Genomic DNA, 18,970 nt, shown 5'->3' with positions numbered 1-18,970 from the left:
GAAATCATTATATTAGAAGGAAAACTACCCCGGCGAAGCATCACCCAGTAGATGTAAGCAAAACAATCTAACACACCGAAACTTAATGTACTCATCGAGCCCATAAACCGAATTCCTTACACCACGAGAATCTCCTCCTCGAGAATAAACATCACAGTCTAGCTCTCGAGAATCAACAACCCGAAAAAGGGGTTGATGGCGCTAGGGGTCGAAGCAGGGCGCAGCCGCGCGCGAAACAGAAGTTAAACACGGGGTGGCAAGCTCTGATCCCGCCCTTCTAATGCACCCATTCCACCCCGTGCGATCGCTCATTTCTCAAAACAACAGTCGGTGATGACGATCAAGTGCCCAATGGTAGTTCAATTGTCTCAGAGGCCTTCGTGGATCTAGTTGTGCTGTAATTGAACAGTCGCTTCGCGGTTTTCTAACCTAGTAAGTGCGTGTTTGGGACGGTGGCTAGATTTTTGCGAAATCTTCGACAGTGGAGGTGTTCGGCTGTGTTCCTTTGGTCAGTATGGACTGCACTGTTTCTCAGCCTCCTCCGACACCGATGATGACCTCGATGCACCAGCCTTGCTCTCCAGAGCAGCTCCAATGTCATCCTAATGGTGAGTTTGAGGTTTCTTTCGGAGTATAAGCGCTAGGTTCTTCTAAATAGTACATAATCTGGGAGCCACAATATTTTCTAAATGCGACAGCTTTGGTGAGCAAACTAATATCATCAAATATTGTTTTTGTTGCGAAAGGAATCAAAAAATTTTCGTGGGTCACTAATTTGATGTTTGTCAACTCTGCGGACTTTATCAAATTCATCATCAGGGAACTACAATGAAATAATTTCTTGAGGAAACAATATATCTACTTGCCAATAAATATTGCAATTTTCTTAAATTGCAGAGTTATAACACATTTCAACTATGAATTGAACCACGCCGTGATACAAAATATATAATTTTGTTTATTGACAACAGCAACAGTTATTTTAACAAAATACATCTCATTTAGACATTCTGTAAACCATGGACGTAGAAAAATAAATTTCTACTCTACGTCTATGCTGTGAACATATGAACATCACTATAAATAACATTTAGCATCATATCAGAACAGTGCTGAACTTTAACAAATTTGTCAATATCATTAACTTCTGAAACATTCGATGTATAAAGTGTTCTTGATATTAGTTCTGGATCAGCAGCAGGATGTCATGCAGTGAGAGTTGTTGCAAGATAATTCGATACCATTGTTAGATACAAGATCAGTTTATTTTGCACAAATTGAGTCCTATTTACGTTATGATATTTATTTCTAGGGAAATTGTGCACAGTTTCGTTTCAATATGGTATTCTCTCTACATAAAAAATCCATCAGATATTTGTGCAAGGCTAGCTACAGGGATTAATGCCGCCCATTATTTGTGAACCAAAAAATATAGAAATCAAGTTAATACCACCTAAACGTATAGTACACGTCAGTCTCACTTCATTCCTCTTCCAACACCTACTCTAGCCCTTACACAAAATTCTATTATTTTCAATAGCAAGCAGTTATTTAATCACTTTCACATTAGTTTAAGGCGATTATATAATGAAAAGAAATTCAGAAAGAAAGTAAAATAAATCCTTGTTGGGAGGCCATATTATAGTGTGGACGAATTCTACCAAGGCTCTATGGAGTAATTGGCATGTAGCTTTGTGCAAACAAGTTATTGAAATCAACACGAAATATCTATCAATGTTCCCTTCTCCAGCATTATATATTTACATTTACTCAATATTCATATATTCATGTAAGTACTTATATTTGTATCTGTTCAGCTGGGCTTAATATTGTTCTGTCCATATTAGTCTGGTTCACATGTACTCGATTTAGCTCTTTTTGGTGACATTTTTCAGCCCTGTCAAAAAATTACGACACATAGTTACTTTTATTATAGAACAAAGTGTTGAAAAAAAAAAGAAAAAAATAATTTGTTTATAACAATTTTTTTTAAATAAACAATTAAAAAATGAATAAAAAAAAGTTTTTTCAAAACTTTGAAGAACAATAGAATTTATGATTTAAAAAAAGCGGTTCCTTAATTTTAACATTTATTTGCAAAAAACGATTGTTGATTAACAAACGCATTTTTTAGCAACAAATAAATTTTTTTAAGAAACCTTTTTCTTCTAAAAATCATGATTTTTTTTAATTAACATAATGCAAAAAAAATTTCGAATTGCTTATAAACAATGTATTTGTTCATGATAAATTTATTAACAATAGCTGTAAAAAATTTAAAAAAAATATTATTAATCAGTTTTTAGCCATGAGACATTGAAACAATGAAAAATTAGAAAAAAATTAATTTTGTAATGTATTTTTTATAAAATTATAATTTTCAATTGTTAATAAAAAAATAGAAAATAACAATTTTTTTATTATGGCAACGGTAATCTATTTTTTTGTCTATTCTTCACCAAAGGAAAAAAATGCCAGGGTTTCAGTTTAATAATTATAGGAATTTTTATATTAACTTTCAATTCAGAAAAAAGTTATTAATTAACAAATTTATAATTAACGTTAAAATTGGGATAAAAATTTTTTGACTGCGGATTATTGTTTATTGATGTATCCCAACATTACATGAATTTTTTCATTCCTTAATATTTACATATAATATGTTTAAATAATTTTTTTTGTTTTTATGTCAGAGTGATGAAAGGCGCGCGGAAGCCAGACTACCCGCTTTTGGCTCTATTTTCAGGGCTCTGTAAAAATTATAAATAATCGAGATACAGTTTCGGGAGTCGGAACTTTTTTTACGCAAATTCATTGATCTTTTGAAATCTTTTTTTAAATTTCCAAAATTTCGAAAATTTTCCGAGATATTAAGAAAAAACTAAAGCCCCATTTTTTTTTCACTTAATTGTTTATAACTTTTGTAATTTTTATCGGCGCGTTTTCGGACCATTCCTTAAACTTTCTAGGCAAAAATAAGAATCGAATGACACCTTGGTCGTAATTTTTGGACAGGGCTGAAAAATGTTACAAAAAAAGTACATGTGAACTAGACTATATATTCTGCTCTTGTCTTTAATCATTATTTTATAGCTTATTTTTGTTAATTTAATGCCCCTAGACTTTGCCAATAAGATGTTCAAATCTTGGGTAATTAAAGCATATTTTGATTTGATTTGATTAGTTTGTTGCAATTTCGCCACTATTCATATCTTTCTTCAGGGCACGTAGCACGATACATTTCTGAGGAGCTGTTTCTAAAACATTTCTCTCCAGCTAAAGGAACATCCGTTGACTCTTTGAGCTTAAGTCTTTTCGCGTGTGGATTATTGACAATCATTCACGTCTTGTTCCATTCAACTCGTCAGTTGAATGGAACGTTTAAAAATAAAAAAATATTATCATAAAAAGAAATCGTCTATGGAATAACAACACTTATTGAGTGGGGTCTTTTTCAGTCTCGATTTAAAAATATGAACATTGGGGGATGGTTTTATTTGACCATCAAGAATATTATAGAGCTTACAACCAATACAATGAAAATTTCTTTGATACAGAGATGTGCGATGAAAATCAGGCTGCAAGAGATTTCTATGATGGGTGTTATAGCAATGTTTGTTATCTTTTGTTATGTTTTTGTTATCTATATATATTATAGATATAAATGCAAGTTTCCAGTATGTATAAACTGTAAACTGTTACATAGAAATCAAACTGCACACTAAACTTCTAGGCATTCACATAGACAATAAATTAAATTTCAAAGAACATGCATCCCATCTGAGTAAAAAAGTATCTAGTAGATGTTATGCTATTAGAGTGATATCAAATGAACTAGGTTACACTACAGCTAGAATGGCTTAGTCTGTACTGATCGAATTTCATATTCGCTATGGACTAGCTTTTTGGGGCCATATGATATTTAAGCTACAGAAGAGGTCTTTGAGATACCTTACAAAGTCTAAGCCGAGAGATCACTGCAAGCCATTATTCATCAGCCAGAAAATATTAACTGACACCTGTTTATACATAATGGAAACAGTATGCTTGATTCATAAAAATAAAACTAGCATGTACACTCCCGGAACAAATTATCACAACACCAGACAAAACCATATGCTTACCTATTCCAAAATTCACCTTGACTCAGCATTCTCTGATTTATGAAAGTATTAAACTATATAATCACCTTCCTACCATTCTGAAAAATAGCACAGATATCAAAAATTTCCGAAGTACAGTTAAATATCTTTCAATCAAAAAAGCTTATTATTCGATCCATGAATTCTACCATGATAACCTGTAACTTCTACTTGCTTTTTCAATGTTCACCTAAACTCATTTGTCTTGTTAATGTTTTACTTGTGAAATTGCTATGTTTGTATTTTTTATATTTTATAACATTCATTTAATTTGTTTACAAGACTTTGTCAATAATATACTCATCTTCCGACAATAAAGCATTGATTGATTGATTGATCTGAGGTGATTGTATAAAATTCATCTTGTTATGGCGATTAAACGACGCAGCCGACTTCTGTGAAAAATTTTTGATGTGCCCAACTTTCAGTAATAAATGTACATTATATACATTTCAGTTTGAAGTAGGTAGTAAACATGTATTCTTGTAATCATATATAGAGAGATTGTATTAGCATCTGAGCGAAAATAGCGAGACATGCAAGTAGTCCATTGTAGGCAACACAAATTGAAAGCCCCGACACAATTAATGGGCACATCTGTAAACACGAAGGGTCGATCGAAATTTGACATATGGGGTTGCAGGCTACGGACCTATTCACATGATAATCAAGCACACTTGATTAATACTCTAATGTCAATTTGACTGTAACTGATTTTATAAGGTCGAGCCACTTAGTAGTATGTGAGTTTGATGGTACAAAAAGTGCGGCATGCTATCTGTCGTATCAACTGTGACAGATGATGGATTATAATTTATTATTTTCTTTTTTCAATTTTTTTCAATGTATCCAGGCTCTTCCTCAGGTAATACGTAGATGTATCGGAGGAATACAGGATCGATCCCGACTCTGGGGATCTTCTGATCCATGCCATGAATCGCATGTGTGAATGTACACCTCGTTAATCCTGGAGGTGAAAACCCTCTCGAAACAGATATTTTCATACAAACATTTAATTCCACGAAAGAAAAATACTTTCTAAACAAATACGCGACGGTCTGTAGGTACTCATCGTTTTGAGGTTCAACACAGTACACCTCGAACCTCACTGTTCAAGAACTCTTTCATTTGGAGCGGAATAAACTTCCTAAGAACGTTTTTCCGAATGGATTTAATGTCCAGCGATTCAAATCCAATGTGAATCACTACTTTTGCACAGGCACAGCTCTTAGAACACTCTGATGATTTTCCTGTTATCAAGTGATCTCAAAGTAATCCAGTCATTTAAGCTTAAATTAGGTAAGAATCTCGGAATTCGAGATACCCAGCTGTATGTCTTTAAATACTAGTATATTGACACCCTAAAAGTTGTCTCAAAACCTACATATGGTAGGGTGTAAGCAACTATTAAATTTCAAGGTCAAAGGTCACAAAAATCGGTTTTTTGCGCTTTTTTTGGAAATATCTCATTTCCTGTGGTTTTTTTGCTATTTGTATTTATTATCAATATTATAGAATACAAAATTCTCTACAAATTTTGTTTGAAAAAATTTTTTATACGGTGAACCGTTTTCGAGATAGAGGGCGGAGAGCGCGCGGTCACAGCATCACTTCAGGTCAACCGGTGCCTCCGGTCGAAAACGCGCCATATATAGTTGATGAACTATCGATAAATCACTGATTATAAATATTTGTCAATTTTTATTAACTACTATATTATACTTTATCATTTTCTTCATGCATTAAATCTATATTTATTCAATAATACTGATAACCGTTTACTAAAATTAAAAAATAATTAAGAGAAAAACTTAAATCATAATATAATTACATTCCCATTAACACTAATGACATTTCAAATAGAAAATAATTTAGTGCCTCTTTAAAATCTGTAAATTTTAAAATTCTTCCACTACTATGGAGCAGCAGAGAAGACCTGCTGCACTTTCAAAAACGTATGAAGTTTGTTTCGATGAAACAATGGTTGTACCAGTTACTCAAGAAAAATTCTTATCAAATCGAAATAACAAAGATAAGTTCATTAATATGTTAATTGAAAAATTACAAGCTGCTAATATTACTACTAAACAAGCCAGAGATGAAGCGGATTGTTGAAACTGCAATTGAAGAATCAAAGTCTAACAAAACTGTAAATATAATAGGACAAGATACTCGACTAAAAGTTTTGATAATTATCCTCATTTTTAAAAACATATTTTATTTCTGTACGCATTAGGTGGCTGTGACACAACTTATGCGCTTTTTAAAAGCGCATAAGTTGTGTCACAGCCACAAGCGTCACAAGCGCAGTTTGAAATTTACCAGCAGCCAGAAGACGACGATGAAGAGGAAGAAGATTATAAATTGTAGTTTTTGTACCCTTTATTCCATTTCTTTACTTTCTATAAAAATAAATGTATTCAATGATATTTTTTAATAAAAAGATTAATTCATAATTTATTTGTTTTTTTTTTTCATCATGTAAGAAGTTATAAATATTAATTAGGTTAAAATTCAAATATAATTCCTATATTTTCATTAACGATTCTGCAATTACATGGGCAGGTAAGTGTTGTTAAATAAATTAATACTGAATAAAAAGTGGATAAGTTAGGAAAAAAATGATAAAATATAATATAATAGTTAATAAAAATTGACAAATATTTATAATAATTGATTTATCGATAGTTCATCAACTATATATGGCGCGTTTTCGACCGGAGGCACCGGTTGACCTGAAGTGATGCTGTGACCGCGTGCTCTCCGCCCTCTATCTCGAAAACGGTTCACCGTATAAACAATTTTTTTGAACAAAATTTGTAGAGAATTTTGTATTCTACAATATTGATAATAAATACAAATAGCAAAAAACCCATAGGAAATGAGATATTTCCAAAAAAAAGTGCAAAAAACCGATTTTTGTGACCTTTGACCTTGAAATTTAATAGTTGCTTAACCCTACCATATGTAGGTTTTGAGACAACTTTTAGGGTGTCAATATACAAGTATTTACAGACTTACAGCTGGGTATCTCGAATTCCGAGGTGAAATTACTATAATGACTGGACTAAAGAGTTTTCGTTAACTTTGTGTGGTAGTTGACTTACTATGGTTTCGGCAATGGTAGTAAAATATGAATTGAATTCGTGCAGTGTGATCACGTCAGTTACTACTTTGCCTTTTTCAAAATGGATCAGCCTCCAGCTATCTCTGTTTTTATTGTCGGATTCCATAATAAATTTATCGTTTGCCTTTTTTTTTCGACTCGGTAATGGCTTTTTGAAATTTACTGTTGATCAATTTGAATGCTTGCTTGTGAACAGGAACATTTATCGTGTCGTATATTATCTTAACTGCGAAGATACACGCGTTCGCGTTTGTTTCGATCGTTTTTCGTGCGTCTTCGATCGTTTTTCGTGCATCTTCGATCGTTTTTCGTGCGTCTTCGATCGTTTTTCGTGCGTCTTCGATCGTTTTGCCTGCGTCTTCGATCGTTTCCGACCGTTATACCTTCCTTCTGTTAGCTGAATTGGCTGTGTCACAGAACCGGCATAGGTGATCTACTTATTATCTGTTCTATGTGCAATTTTTATGTCTTGTTCATTCAAAAATTAAGCTACTGGTTTCATTTTGAAAGTAAAGATAGTGAAGATCATATCTTAAGGTGTAGCTCATTAAGATCCATAGAACTGGATCTTCATCAAGTAACGGCCGAATCACTGTGATGTCGATCACAAATTTTTAGAATGGCACTTGTGAATCATGTATGCTCTAATGCTCTAATCTACACAAAGAATTACTGCATCAATACTGATGTTAAGCACAATCCACAAGGACCTCGCGTGGTATCAAAACGTTCCCATCAATCACTCTCATCTGTCGTGCCTTTTCAGGAATTGAGTACGCGTGAAATCTCGGTAAATCTCCATAGGATGTAATAGATTTTTAATTTGTCTGACCACATGGTACGGTATCGATGCAGTCGACACCCTCCCTAGCGTATAAAGGACCTCGTACGTCCCTAACCTAACTTTCTATCATAATGCCACCACTGTATCCCCATATAATACAAATTAATACACCAGTATTAAATTGAGACACTCTTAATCCTAGATCTATCTCGCTTGTTCCATGTGGAATAGAAAAACTAGTTTAGCCGAGCGGCACAGACACATATTTGGACTCTCTCGAAAATAAAGGATCTTTCAGTGGGCGATTTCTATCTTCAAATGTAAATAACAAAGTGATGTCATTATGTGGGGAATATAACATCGGTCAAATGTCCGCCACGGCTTCTCTGGGTGACCGATAGCATAGGTTATGTTGGCTTTGAGAACCGATGTGGTTTGTGGCTTATTCATATACACCTGCGACTGGAGAAAACCCCACAAGAAAAAGTATAACGAAGTTAAATCACACGATTCTGGTGGCCGGTTCATATCACCTCAACGTGAGATGATCACATGTCGTTGGTGTCCAAATCATCCATTTCGCTCAAAAAAAGCTCGAAACACGTCATGACATCGTGACAGGTGATGAATCGTTGGATTTACGCGTATGAGCCCGAAAGTAAACAGCAGTTGACTGTATGGGTGTTTCACGAGGAGCCAAATCCAACAAAATTTGTTCGCGCACAGAAGCACTTCCCAGCAAATGGTCGCCTGCTTTTTCGGAAAAACTGGACATATCGCAACCGTACCACTAGAACAACGCAGAACAGTCAATTCTGAGTGGTACACAATCATTTGTTTGCCAGTTGTCTCCAAGAAATCAGGAAAACCAACCGCCGAAGATGGATCACTCTTAACCACGACAATGCTCTTACACATCGGCTCAAACAACTGCATTTTTGAGCACCCAAAACATCGATTTGATGAGTCATCCGCCGTACGGTCCTGACTTGGCACCGAATGACTTTTTTTTTATTCCCGCACGTAAAAAACAAACTGAGAGTTCAACATTTTTCGACACTTGAAGAAGCGGTTGCTGCATGTTTTGGAGATACCTCAATGAGAGTGGCAAAAGTGGTTCGACAATAGATAGATTTTGAATGAACAATTAGGTGTAATATAACATGACTTGTTACTATTACTTCAGAAGTAATTGCTTCTTTTAAGAATCACTTCAGAAATCTGCTGGTTTAAAAAAGAGCTAAGACATTTATAAAAATATTTACTTAAACGGTTCGCAGTCAAAAATTTACCTCCGTCTTCAGAATTTGAAAAATCTATACTTCTATACTGATATTATAAATGTGAGAGTTTATAAGGTTTATAAGTCGCCTAAACGATTGAACGGATTTTGATGAAACTACATAAATACATCAAAATAACATATAGGATACAATTTACAAAGGTTTTGTGTAATTTTGATCATAATATATCGATAAGTATCAAGAAAGTCAGAAAAATTCTTGCTCCATGGACCTGCGCTGTCTATACCAATGGAGTTACATGCAGACAATGTACCGTAAGATTGTTTATCTTAAATAGTTCTGAATAAAAGTCCGACATAGCATATATCTACCTCTTGTGTGATAGCCATTATATGCAAAATACTTTTAAAAAATTAAATACTTAAAAAAGAGGAATGAAATAATGCATTCAACATTTAAAGGGATTCGTTTCTATTTCACCATTGGGCAACATTGGTTATAGCTAATAAAGGACAATGAATCTGTTACCTGTATGAGACAAATAAAGATGACATATTTCAGAGGCGTGCTGTTCGTTTTCTTATGTTCCGATTTCTGAGACATTCTGTGACATATGACATTTTGTGCAGCGAACCTATCTTCCTCTATATAAATAAATAACAAAACAACTGTTGTTTATGTGGCTTGTGGAGGTGGTATTGAAGTATAATTTATATTTTGCCTTAATTGTTGATTTATAAAGATAATTTTCTTTTTTTAAAGTAAAATATCTAGGTACGTATAAATTATTTAAACTTGAAATAGGCGCTGTTGTCAATATGTGAATTAGAAACAAATCCCTTCAAAAATTAAAACCCAACATTTGAAACATCGATTTGAATACTTTCCGAAGTGAATTTGAAAAACTCATGAATTAAACTCAACTTTATTTTGTTCAAATTTGCATTTGCTGTAATAACCCAAATTGAGGAACATTCCCCATTGGGTTTCAAGTATTTAATATAGATAAACTTCGTCTTTTACATTAAGTAATTTGAACGAATCGTTTAAAAGTTATCACGATAAAATTAACTTGACATTACGCGTCGCGTCTACTATAAGACGACGGGGGATGATGCGCTGGAGTAAAGGGGCGGTCTAAGCAATGAAGCGCCATCGCCGAGAACGCGACCCGAATGCGGGCAGACACGTGAGGGCAGACGTCGTTGACGGTTGTGTTAGTTTTGCGAATTTCTAAAATAATTAAATTGTCTAAGCTATGTGACTTAGTGTAGTTGACATATTTCATTAGTTACCGTATTTACAAAGTAAAAATATGAATTAGTAGCTGTTACTCGCTCTTTAATTAACGTACAACCGAAGCTACTGAACCTAGAATCTTGAAATTTGCAGGTGAGATTTTTTTATAGCGTGAATAAGCATCAAGAAAAGGAATTAGGAATTTCTACCCCAAGTTAGGATTGTATTGAATTTCATCAGTTGCAAACCTGAAGTTTCGGGTTGATAAAAAAATATTGTAACTATTTGTTTAAAACGCTTTGTCACGAAACTTAATGTGACGAACCAAATTCTTCGCGGGCAACAACTAGCCAAACTAGCAGTTTTGCCATCGACCTTTTTTCATTTTCTAACTTTTTCAACAGATGACGATGAAAGTCTGTAGAAAATAACTGATTCCTCCACAAAAAATAACTTCTGTTCAATATTTTTAATTCCTCCCATGCTCCTATTGCTGAATCCGAGGCATCGGTTGCATTTATTGAATCAATATTGTGATTCAAACGTCCAGATTCATCAAATCATACATTGAAATTATAGCTAATCCCTTAATGCACCCCACGCCGGATCGAATAAAAAACAATTTACATGATAATAGCACCTTCTCTGGTAAACAGACCGAAATTTGTGCCATATGTAAAGTGCTACAAAATATTTTCGAAGCACATATCCTACCCTTGGGGCATCGCTGAAGGGCTTACACTGGCGGGGTGGAAAATAGTAGAGCGGCACAGGTTATGAAATAAAAAGAGATTCTGTGGATCAGTTCAGAATGATGATAATAGTAATGATGATAGTGATAGTCCGCCGACCGCTGATCAGGTGGAATATTTCTGGAAGGACATCTATGTGCTAAATTTAATGAACTCATATGTGACATAGTTGATTTCAGACCTAACATAATACTCCTAACCGAAACATGACTTAAACCAACCGACCCAGATTCATTGGTTAGCATAAGAGGCTACAGTATTTACAGAGCGGACAGATTAAATCGTGTCGGTGGTGGAGTATGTATATATTTCTGCAATGCGATTATAACCGATTGTGCAGTTCAACAAGATATTGCCGTGATCCAAGGCGTGGAGGCCTTACATGTCATTGCCAAGGAAACTGTCAGCATACACATTGTATGTATCTACAGACCTAATGATGAATCCCATCAAGCAAATGTTCAATTGATCAATAACTTAAATCAACTATCGACCCTTGACAACCTCATCATTGCTGGTGACTTTAACTACTCCAATATCACTTGGCCCATTAATAGTACACCTGACACGAGTAATTTCATGCATTTCGTTGCCGATTCAAACCTTTTTCAACTCATCACTAAACCAACTAGATTCCGAATCAACAACGAGCCATCTGTTCTTGACCTCATTTTTTTATCAACGATGAAAACATCATCACAGATCATGAAATCCACCTATTGGATTATCGGACCATGCAGTAATCTACGCAACTGTTCAGCTCAACAGTCACATGCCAAACAAGTACGAAACGGAAGTTTTCAAAATAATCGATTTTGATCAGTTATCCGAGGAACTTTCTACCATCGATTGGACACAACTGTTTAACGCCTTTGATGACGTTGATATCCTCTGGGAAAAATTCTACTCGACCGTAACTGCTTCTGCTGACAAGAACTCCCGCAACACAATATGCCGGAAAAGTCCTCTCAAACCATGGATCAATGCCGAAATAATGTCACTCATACATCACAAACAAAGACTCTGGAAAAGATACAAAAGATCAAAAGCCATAGAAGATTATTAAGCTCATCGAAATTTCTCAAAACACTTGGTATCAACAATACGATCTTCACGTCGTGAGTTCGAAGAATCTATTGCAGACCCTGAAAACAATAAAAAACTGTACAAGTTCATACGATCTAACCTGAACACCAAAGTAAGCATTCCGCTCCTACGAAAACCTGACGGTTCCTTGTGTTCTACAGATATCGAATCAGCAGAAATTTTGGCCGATTCTTTCACAAGCTCCTTCACGGTCGAGCCTCGAGATGACCACTTACCAAAAGTTATAGCAGAGCGACTACGTGATAATCTGACTAATGTGTTGCTTACTTCTGAAGAAATAAAAAATCATTTATTGAACATTAAATCGAATTCATCTTCTGGTTTGGATGGAATGAGCCCCTTTTTTCTCAAAAAGTTTGTCGAAACTCTCTGCTCTCCGTTGTCAACAATTATGTCAGTCTCTTTCGCAAAATCTCGCATCCCACGGGCTTGGAAGAAGGCATCTGTCACCGCTATTTTCAAAAAAGGCGATAAACTCAACCCAATTAACTACAGGCCCATTAGTCTTTCATCTGTACCTTTCAAAGTAATGGAATCCATCATCGTAGAAGATGTGTCAGAATTTTTAACAAAAAACGCAATTTTACCACCAGAACAACATGGTTTCGTAAAAGGTAGATCAACCACCAGAAATCTACTACAATGCATGAACTTTGCCAAGGCTTTTGACTTTGCCAAGGCTTTTGACAGGGTCCCTGTGAGGAGGCTAATGCACAAACTTTACACACACGGTATTCGAGGCCAACTAAACCTATGGATTGAAAATTACATGACAGACAGAACTTTCTCGGTCAAAGTGGGTCACTCTTTTTCTTCGCACAGACAAGTCACAAGTGGAGTTCCCCAGGGATCTGTTCTTGGCCCGCTCCTCTTCGTTGTTTATGCAAGTGCTCTTGCTCTTCACGTAAAGTCCAGCAAGTCGTTTTATGCCGATGATACTAAACTGTATGGAAATGCCTTAGTCGAACATCATTCCCTTCAAGAAGACCTCAACTCGATTAGTCAGTGGTGCGAGGATTGGCTTCGTCCTCTTAACGTCGACAAATGCGTTGTACTTCATCAAGGAAAGAACAATCTACTCCATACGTATACAATAAGCAGCCAATCGTTACGTACAGTGTCCTCACATGTAGACTTGGAAGTGACAAGTTCCATAAAATTCTACAAAACCTACGTTCGTCCAATCATGGAGTATGCAGGTCCAGTGTGGTGTCCTCCAGAATGCATGTTTTGGTGATACCTCAATCAGAGTGGCAAAAGTGCTTCGACAATTGGTTCAAACGCATGAAAAAGTGTATAGATCTTAATGGGGAATATTTTGAAAAACAATAAAGTGACTTTCGATGATTAATATTTGTTTTTGTTCTCTAATCCCTAAATATAACCTGAAGGCAACTTTAAGCCGTACTTATTTTCAATGTTCCTAACTCAATTTCTTTTACAGATCTTCGAACTTCGCCGGGAAGTGTGGACTGTTACTCCTCAGAAGGAGACCATCCTCTCGCGTTGTGTCTGCCCTCTACCCAGACCCTCGTCCAAGCATCAAGAACTCCACCTCCCCCTTGGAGTGTGCCCACCAAAAAAGGAACTCCAGGACTCATTTGCGTCGTCTGCGGAGACACCAGCTCAGGGAAACACTACGGAATCCTTGCATGTAACGGTTGCTCGGGCTTCTTCAAGAGATCCGTCAGAAGGAAGCTAATATACAGGTGAGAGAGATGTTATGAACTTTGTTCTATTCGTAGGAAGTCAAGACGACAATTGACACCTCCAGGGGAAGATTAGAACAAAAATCTCATTCTAAAACATTCCTTAACATTTTAATAAACTAATAAACAAAGAACCTTTCTGAATGGCATTCTGGATTCCCTTTCCACGGGATGTTCTCGTGCTAAAATTAAGGACACAGTATCAGACCCGCTCCCTCTTTTGATGGCCGTCATTCGAATGGAAATTTTCCGTGCCAGCAATCATAAAGTATTACCAAAGAATCGCAAAAATAAATCCCTTTTCAAAATTCAATTAAAGTTACATCGTTGGGAAGCGATGCGAAACTCTTTTATATCTCTCGACGAAAATGACATCTCTGTTTAGGACGACTGTGAGCGTTTTATTGCTTCGCTCGAGATACAAATCCCAGCTGCGAGGATCTTTTTTCGGGAAGATGATGGGATGTACAGAGGTTTTTGATTAATTTACTGTACGAATAAAATTAGTACTGTGTTCATTCCAGAAGAATGTTGAGACAAGGTATTGAATCTTGTAGTGTGTGGAAATATTGTGATAAGATACGGAGCAGAGGAGCATTAGCAGTTGAAATGCATTGTCTCACTTTTTGGGAAGACTATTTTATATGATAGACGTTATGGCCGTTGCTGGTAGACTATGGCTCCTCTTTCGGAAAGACTATACTCTACAAAGTAGATTCATTTTGTGGTAATTCTAGAAGAGTGTTGAAACAGGTTTTAGATCATGTAGTGTACGAAAATATTATTATAAGATCCGGTGCAGATAAGCGTTGCGGACGCAGTTTCAATACATTGTCTTCTTTTTTGGGAAGACAATTTTATCTGATGGGCGTTGCTGAAATAGATTATTTCCTTTTTTGGGAAGACCATGTTACCTCTTTCGGGAAGACCATATTTCGATTTTCGGGAAGACGATTAAATATACGGAGGTTTTTGGTGCATTTACTCCAGAAAGTAAATAATTTTTGTGGTAATTTTAGGAGTGTGTTGAAATAAAGTATGAGATCTTGTAGGTACTGTACAGAAATATTATTATAAGATCCGGTGCAGATGAGCGTTGTGGACGTAGTTTCAATACATTGTATTCTTTTTTGGGAAGACGATTTTATCTGATGTGCGTTGCTGAAATAGATTATTTCCTTTTTCGGGAAGACCATGTTACCTCTTTCGGGAAGACGATTAACTATACTGAGGTTTTTGGTGCATTGAGTCCAGAAATTAAAAACATTTTGTGGTAATTTTAGGAGTGTGTTGAAATAGAGTATGAGATCTTGTACTGTACGGAAATATTATTATAAGATCCGGTGCAGATGGGCGTTGCGGACGTAGTTGAACTACATTGTCTCTTTTTTTTTGGGAAGACGATTTTATCTGACGGACGTTGTGGCCGTTGCTGGGAGATTATGTCTTCTCTTTCCGCTACAGAAGGGCGTTGGGGTCGTATAGTTTTGTGATAATTCTAGAAGAGTGTTGAAACAAGTTATTATTTCTTGTAGTGTACGGAAATATTGATATGAAATCCAGTACAGAAGGGCGTTGCGAACGTAGTTAAAATACATTGTCTCCTTCTTTGGGGAACCGATTTTATTTGACGGGCGTTGCTGAAATACATTGTCTGCTTTTTCTGGAAGGACCATGTCTCCTCTTTCAGAGAGACCATGTCTCCTCTTTCGGGAAGGCCATACTCTACAAAGTAAATTAGTTTTGTGGTTATTCTAGAAGAGTGTTGAAACAAGGTATTAGGTCTTGTAGTGCAGATCCGGTGCAGATGGGAGTTGCGGACGTAGTTGAAATACATTGTCTCCTTTTTTGGGAAGACTATTTCATCTGACGAACGTTGCGGCCGTTGCTGGGAGACCACTTCTCCTCTTTCGGAAGGACCATACTCTACGAAGTAAATTAGTTTTGTGGTAATTCTAGAAGAGTGTTGAAACAAGTTATTAGATCTTGTAGTGTACGGAAATATTGTTATGAAATCCGGTGCAGAAGGATGTTACGGACGTTGGTAAAATACATTGTCTCCTTCTTTGGGAAGACGACTTTATCTGACATACATTGTCTCCTCTTTCAGAAAGACCACTTCTCCTCTTTCGGAAAGACCATACTCTACGAAGTAAATTAGTTTTGTGGTAATACTAGAAGAGTGTTGAAACAAGTTATTAAATCTTGTAGTGTACGGAAATAATGTTATGAAATCCGGTGCAGAAGGATGTTACGGACGTAGGTAAAATACATTGTCTCCTTCTTTGGGAAGTCGACTTTATCTGATATACATTGTCTCCTTTTTCAGAGAGACCATGTCTCCTCTTTGGGGAAGTGCATACCCTACAAAGTAAATTAGTTTTGTGGTTATTCTAGAAGAGTGTTGAAACAAGGTATTAGGTCTTGTAGTGTACGGACATATTGTTATAAGATCCGGCACAGATGAACGTTGCGGACGTAGTTCAAATACATTGTCTGCTTTTTTGGGAAGACTATTTTATCTGGCATACATTGTCTCCTTTTTCAGAGAGACCATGTCTCCTCTTTCGGGAAGGCCATACTCTACAAAGTAAATTAGTTTTGTGGTTATTATAGAAGAGTGTTGAAACAAGGTATTGGGTCTTGTAGTGTACGGACATATTGTTATAAGATCCGGTACAGATGGGCGTTGCGGACGTAGTTCAAATACATTGTCTGCTTTTTTGGGAAGACTATTTTATCTGACGTAGATTGTCTACTTTTTCAGAGAGACCATGTCTCCTCTTACGGGAAGACCATGCCCCCTCTTTCGGGAAGGTCATGTCGATGGAATGTACGTTGAGTTATTTGAAAAACTCGTAAATTTTGAGTCATTGGTTGGAGTACACGTAGAAAATATGACCCGTGGATACATTGGAAAAACAAAGAAAACACCAAATTATTTACATAAATCTCAAAACGAAGAAAGAATACTCATTTTATGTAGTTAAAAAATGGTGCAGAAGTCCTCTATGTGATCTGAAGGTTATGAAAATGGATGCTCTTGGACTTGGAAGAGAGGTCGATGTAGTCAGACGTTATTCAAAATTCTATAACGTTTTAATGGAGAATGAAGATAATAATGATTGTTTATTATCCATCAGATGATTAAAAATTGTATTTGATCCATTGTGACTTAATACAACATTGTTTTGAGTCTTTTTATTTCACAGTTCTGGAGCAATTGCTTAAAGGTTATAATATCAGTGACTGAACATAACTGAAGACTTTCCGGATCTAACTGTGATGCAAGTATGCAGACAAGGACACAAAATCGCCCCATGATTGAAAAATGTCATAAAAGGTTATGAAAAAATTACAGAAATTATACTTCAGCTATAAAACAAAAATGTCTGATGTCAAACTCAGTCTCCACTTTCGGATGAACAGCATCCGGACCTGTAGTGGCTACATCTTTCTCTTTCAATTCGCCAGATGATTCCCAACGTTATTCCCAGGAGAGCCATTCAATCAGGGTTCATCCTAAATGCGTTTCCTCTCCGTTTTCTTTACAGGCACTCTTTTCTTATATAAACTCTTTCCAAGACACTACAACAATTTTTCAAGGAAGCTGTTTCGAAATTGCCCGACATTTCTGAATAAGTATAATAAAATACATATTAGAACGTGCTTATTTTTTATGGACAAAACACAAGCACTACAGAAAAATCCTTAAGGCGTTTGATTTGAATAGCTGGAGATTAAATCTATTTGGAAAAATGTTCTTAGGAAGTTATATATCTACAAAAATTCTGCGATGGCATATGTCTATCATTCAAGGATAGCTTTTGAATGTTCAAAAGAATGTTCACATAAAATGTGGTGATTGGACCGCTATTTAGACGAATAAAATATTAATCCTCGTCAAAAATTGGCAAGCGGTCTGACAAACCAACGCGAGAAGGTCGCATTTTGTAATGGTGTTATAAAATCAGCTTGTATATATTATAAAAACATATGAGTCATACAGAGGGTACTGACAAATAATAAATTAAAAAAAAAAACAGTTTGTATATATACAAACATATAAGTCATACAAGTTACAATCTGAATCCACGGAGAATCGACAAGGTTCATGATGGGTCAGCGATACTCGACACCGCTGACGAAGATGAACTTGCATTTTTAATCCTATGAGAATTTTCATTTTTATATTCAGTCTGACTTGATACATCCTTATTGTAACACGTGTTTTTGAATAAAATAAACTTTTTAAAAACTTATTTTTCGAAAACCAACTCTTAACTGGCGCAGTCGGTAGGATTCGCGAAAGAGTCTGTGAAAGTTAATCGTCGTTTTTAAACGTTTATTCGCGATCCGAAACAAACCATCCCTTGACGGCAGCATCACGACTACCCTCCAAGGACCAAAAGGAGAAAGCAGATCTTTGGGAATGCATCAAGCCATCACCATTCTTCTGTGAGTATTAATGTCAGATTCCTCTGTTCCTAGTCCATTTATTGACCCTAGTGCAGAGCTAGACTTAAGTGATCTTATTGCGAATTTATCTATTGAAAATTCATCGAATCAGAACCACAGTGAATCAAATATACCTTTGAATATCAATAATAGTAATTTAGTAATAATGGCACGACCAAACTTTGACATCAAAAATTTGTGCGTAGTTCCGGAGTTCGATGGGAACCCCAACAGCCTTCACGAATTTTTAAACATATCAGCAACCCTTCTCAACCACTATTTTGATCCAACACCTGCCAATATCAACTGCATCCAGAATAAACTGCTCATGTATGGTATTCTCGGAAAGTTAACAGGAAAAGCAAAAGAAGTCGTTTCTGTATATGGATGTAACACTTGGGATGAAAT

General features: G+C 35.9%; 1 protein-coding gene across 1 annotated transcript in view; it reads left to right on the top strand.

The window, feature by feature from the left end:
• The first annotated feature begins 343 nt into the window (after positions 1–343).
• Positions 344–18,970, top strand: part of LOC111514697 (photoreceptor-specific nuclear receptor) — a 77,954-nt gene continuing 59,327 nt past the window's right edge. Inside the window, exons 1-2 of the mRNA XM_074186265.1 lie at positions 344–608; positions 13,840–14,104. Of these exons, the coding sequence (XP_074042366.1) occupies positions 515–608; positions 13,840–14,104 (359 nt within the window). The 5' untranslated portion in view covers positions 344–514. The remainder of the gene's footprint in view (positions 609–13,839; positions 14,105–18,970) is intronic.

Source organism: Leptinotarsa decemlineata, unplaced genomic scaffold (genome assembly GCF_025532065.1).
Source record: "Leptinotarsa decemlineata unplaced genomic scaffold, Ldec_3_MD MMD2_tig00078422_RagTag_RagTag, whole genome shotgun sequence".
Classification (NCBI taxonomy): domain Eukaryota; kingdom Metazoa; phylum Arthropoda; class Insecta; order Coleoptera; family Chrysomelidae; genus Leptinotarsa; species Leptinotarsa decemlineata.
Note: the sequence above shows the minus strand (reverse complement) of the source record. Positions and strands in the feature narration are given on the sequence as shown.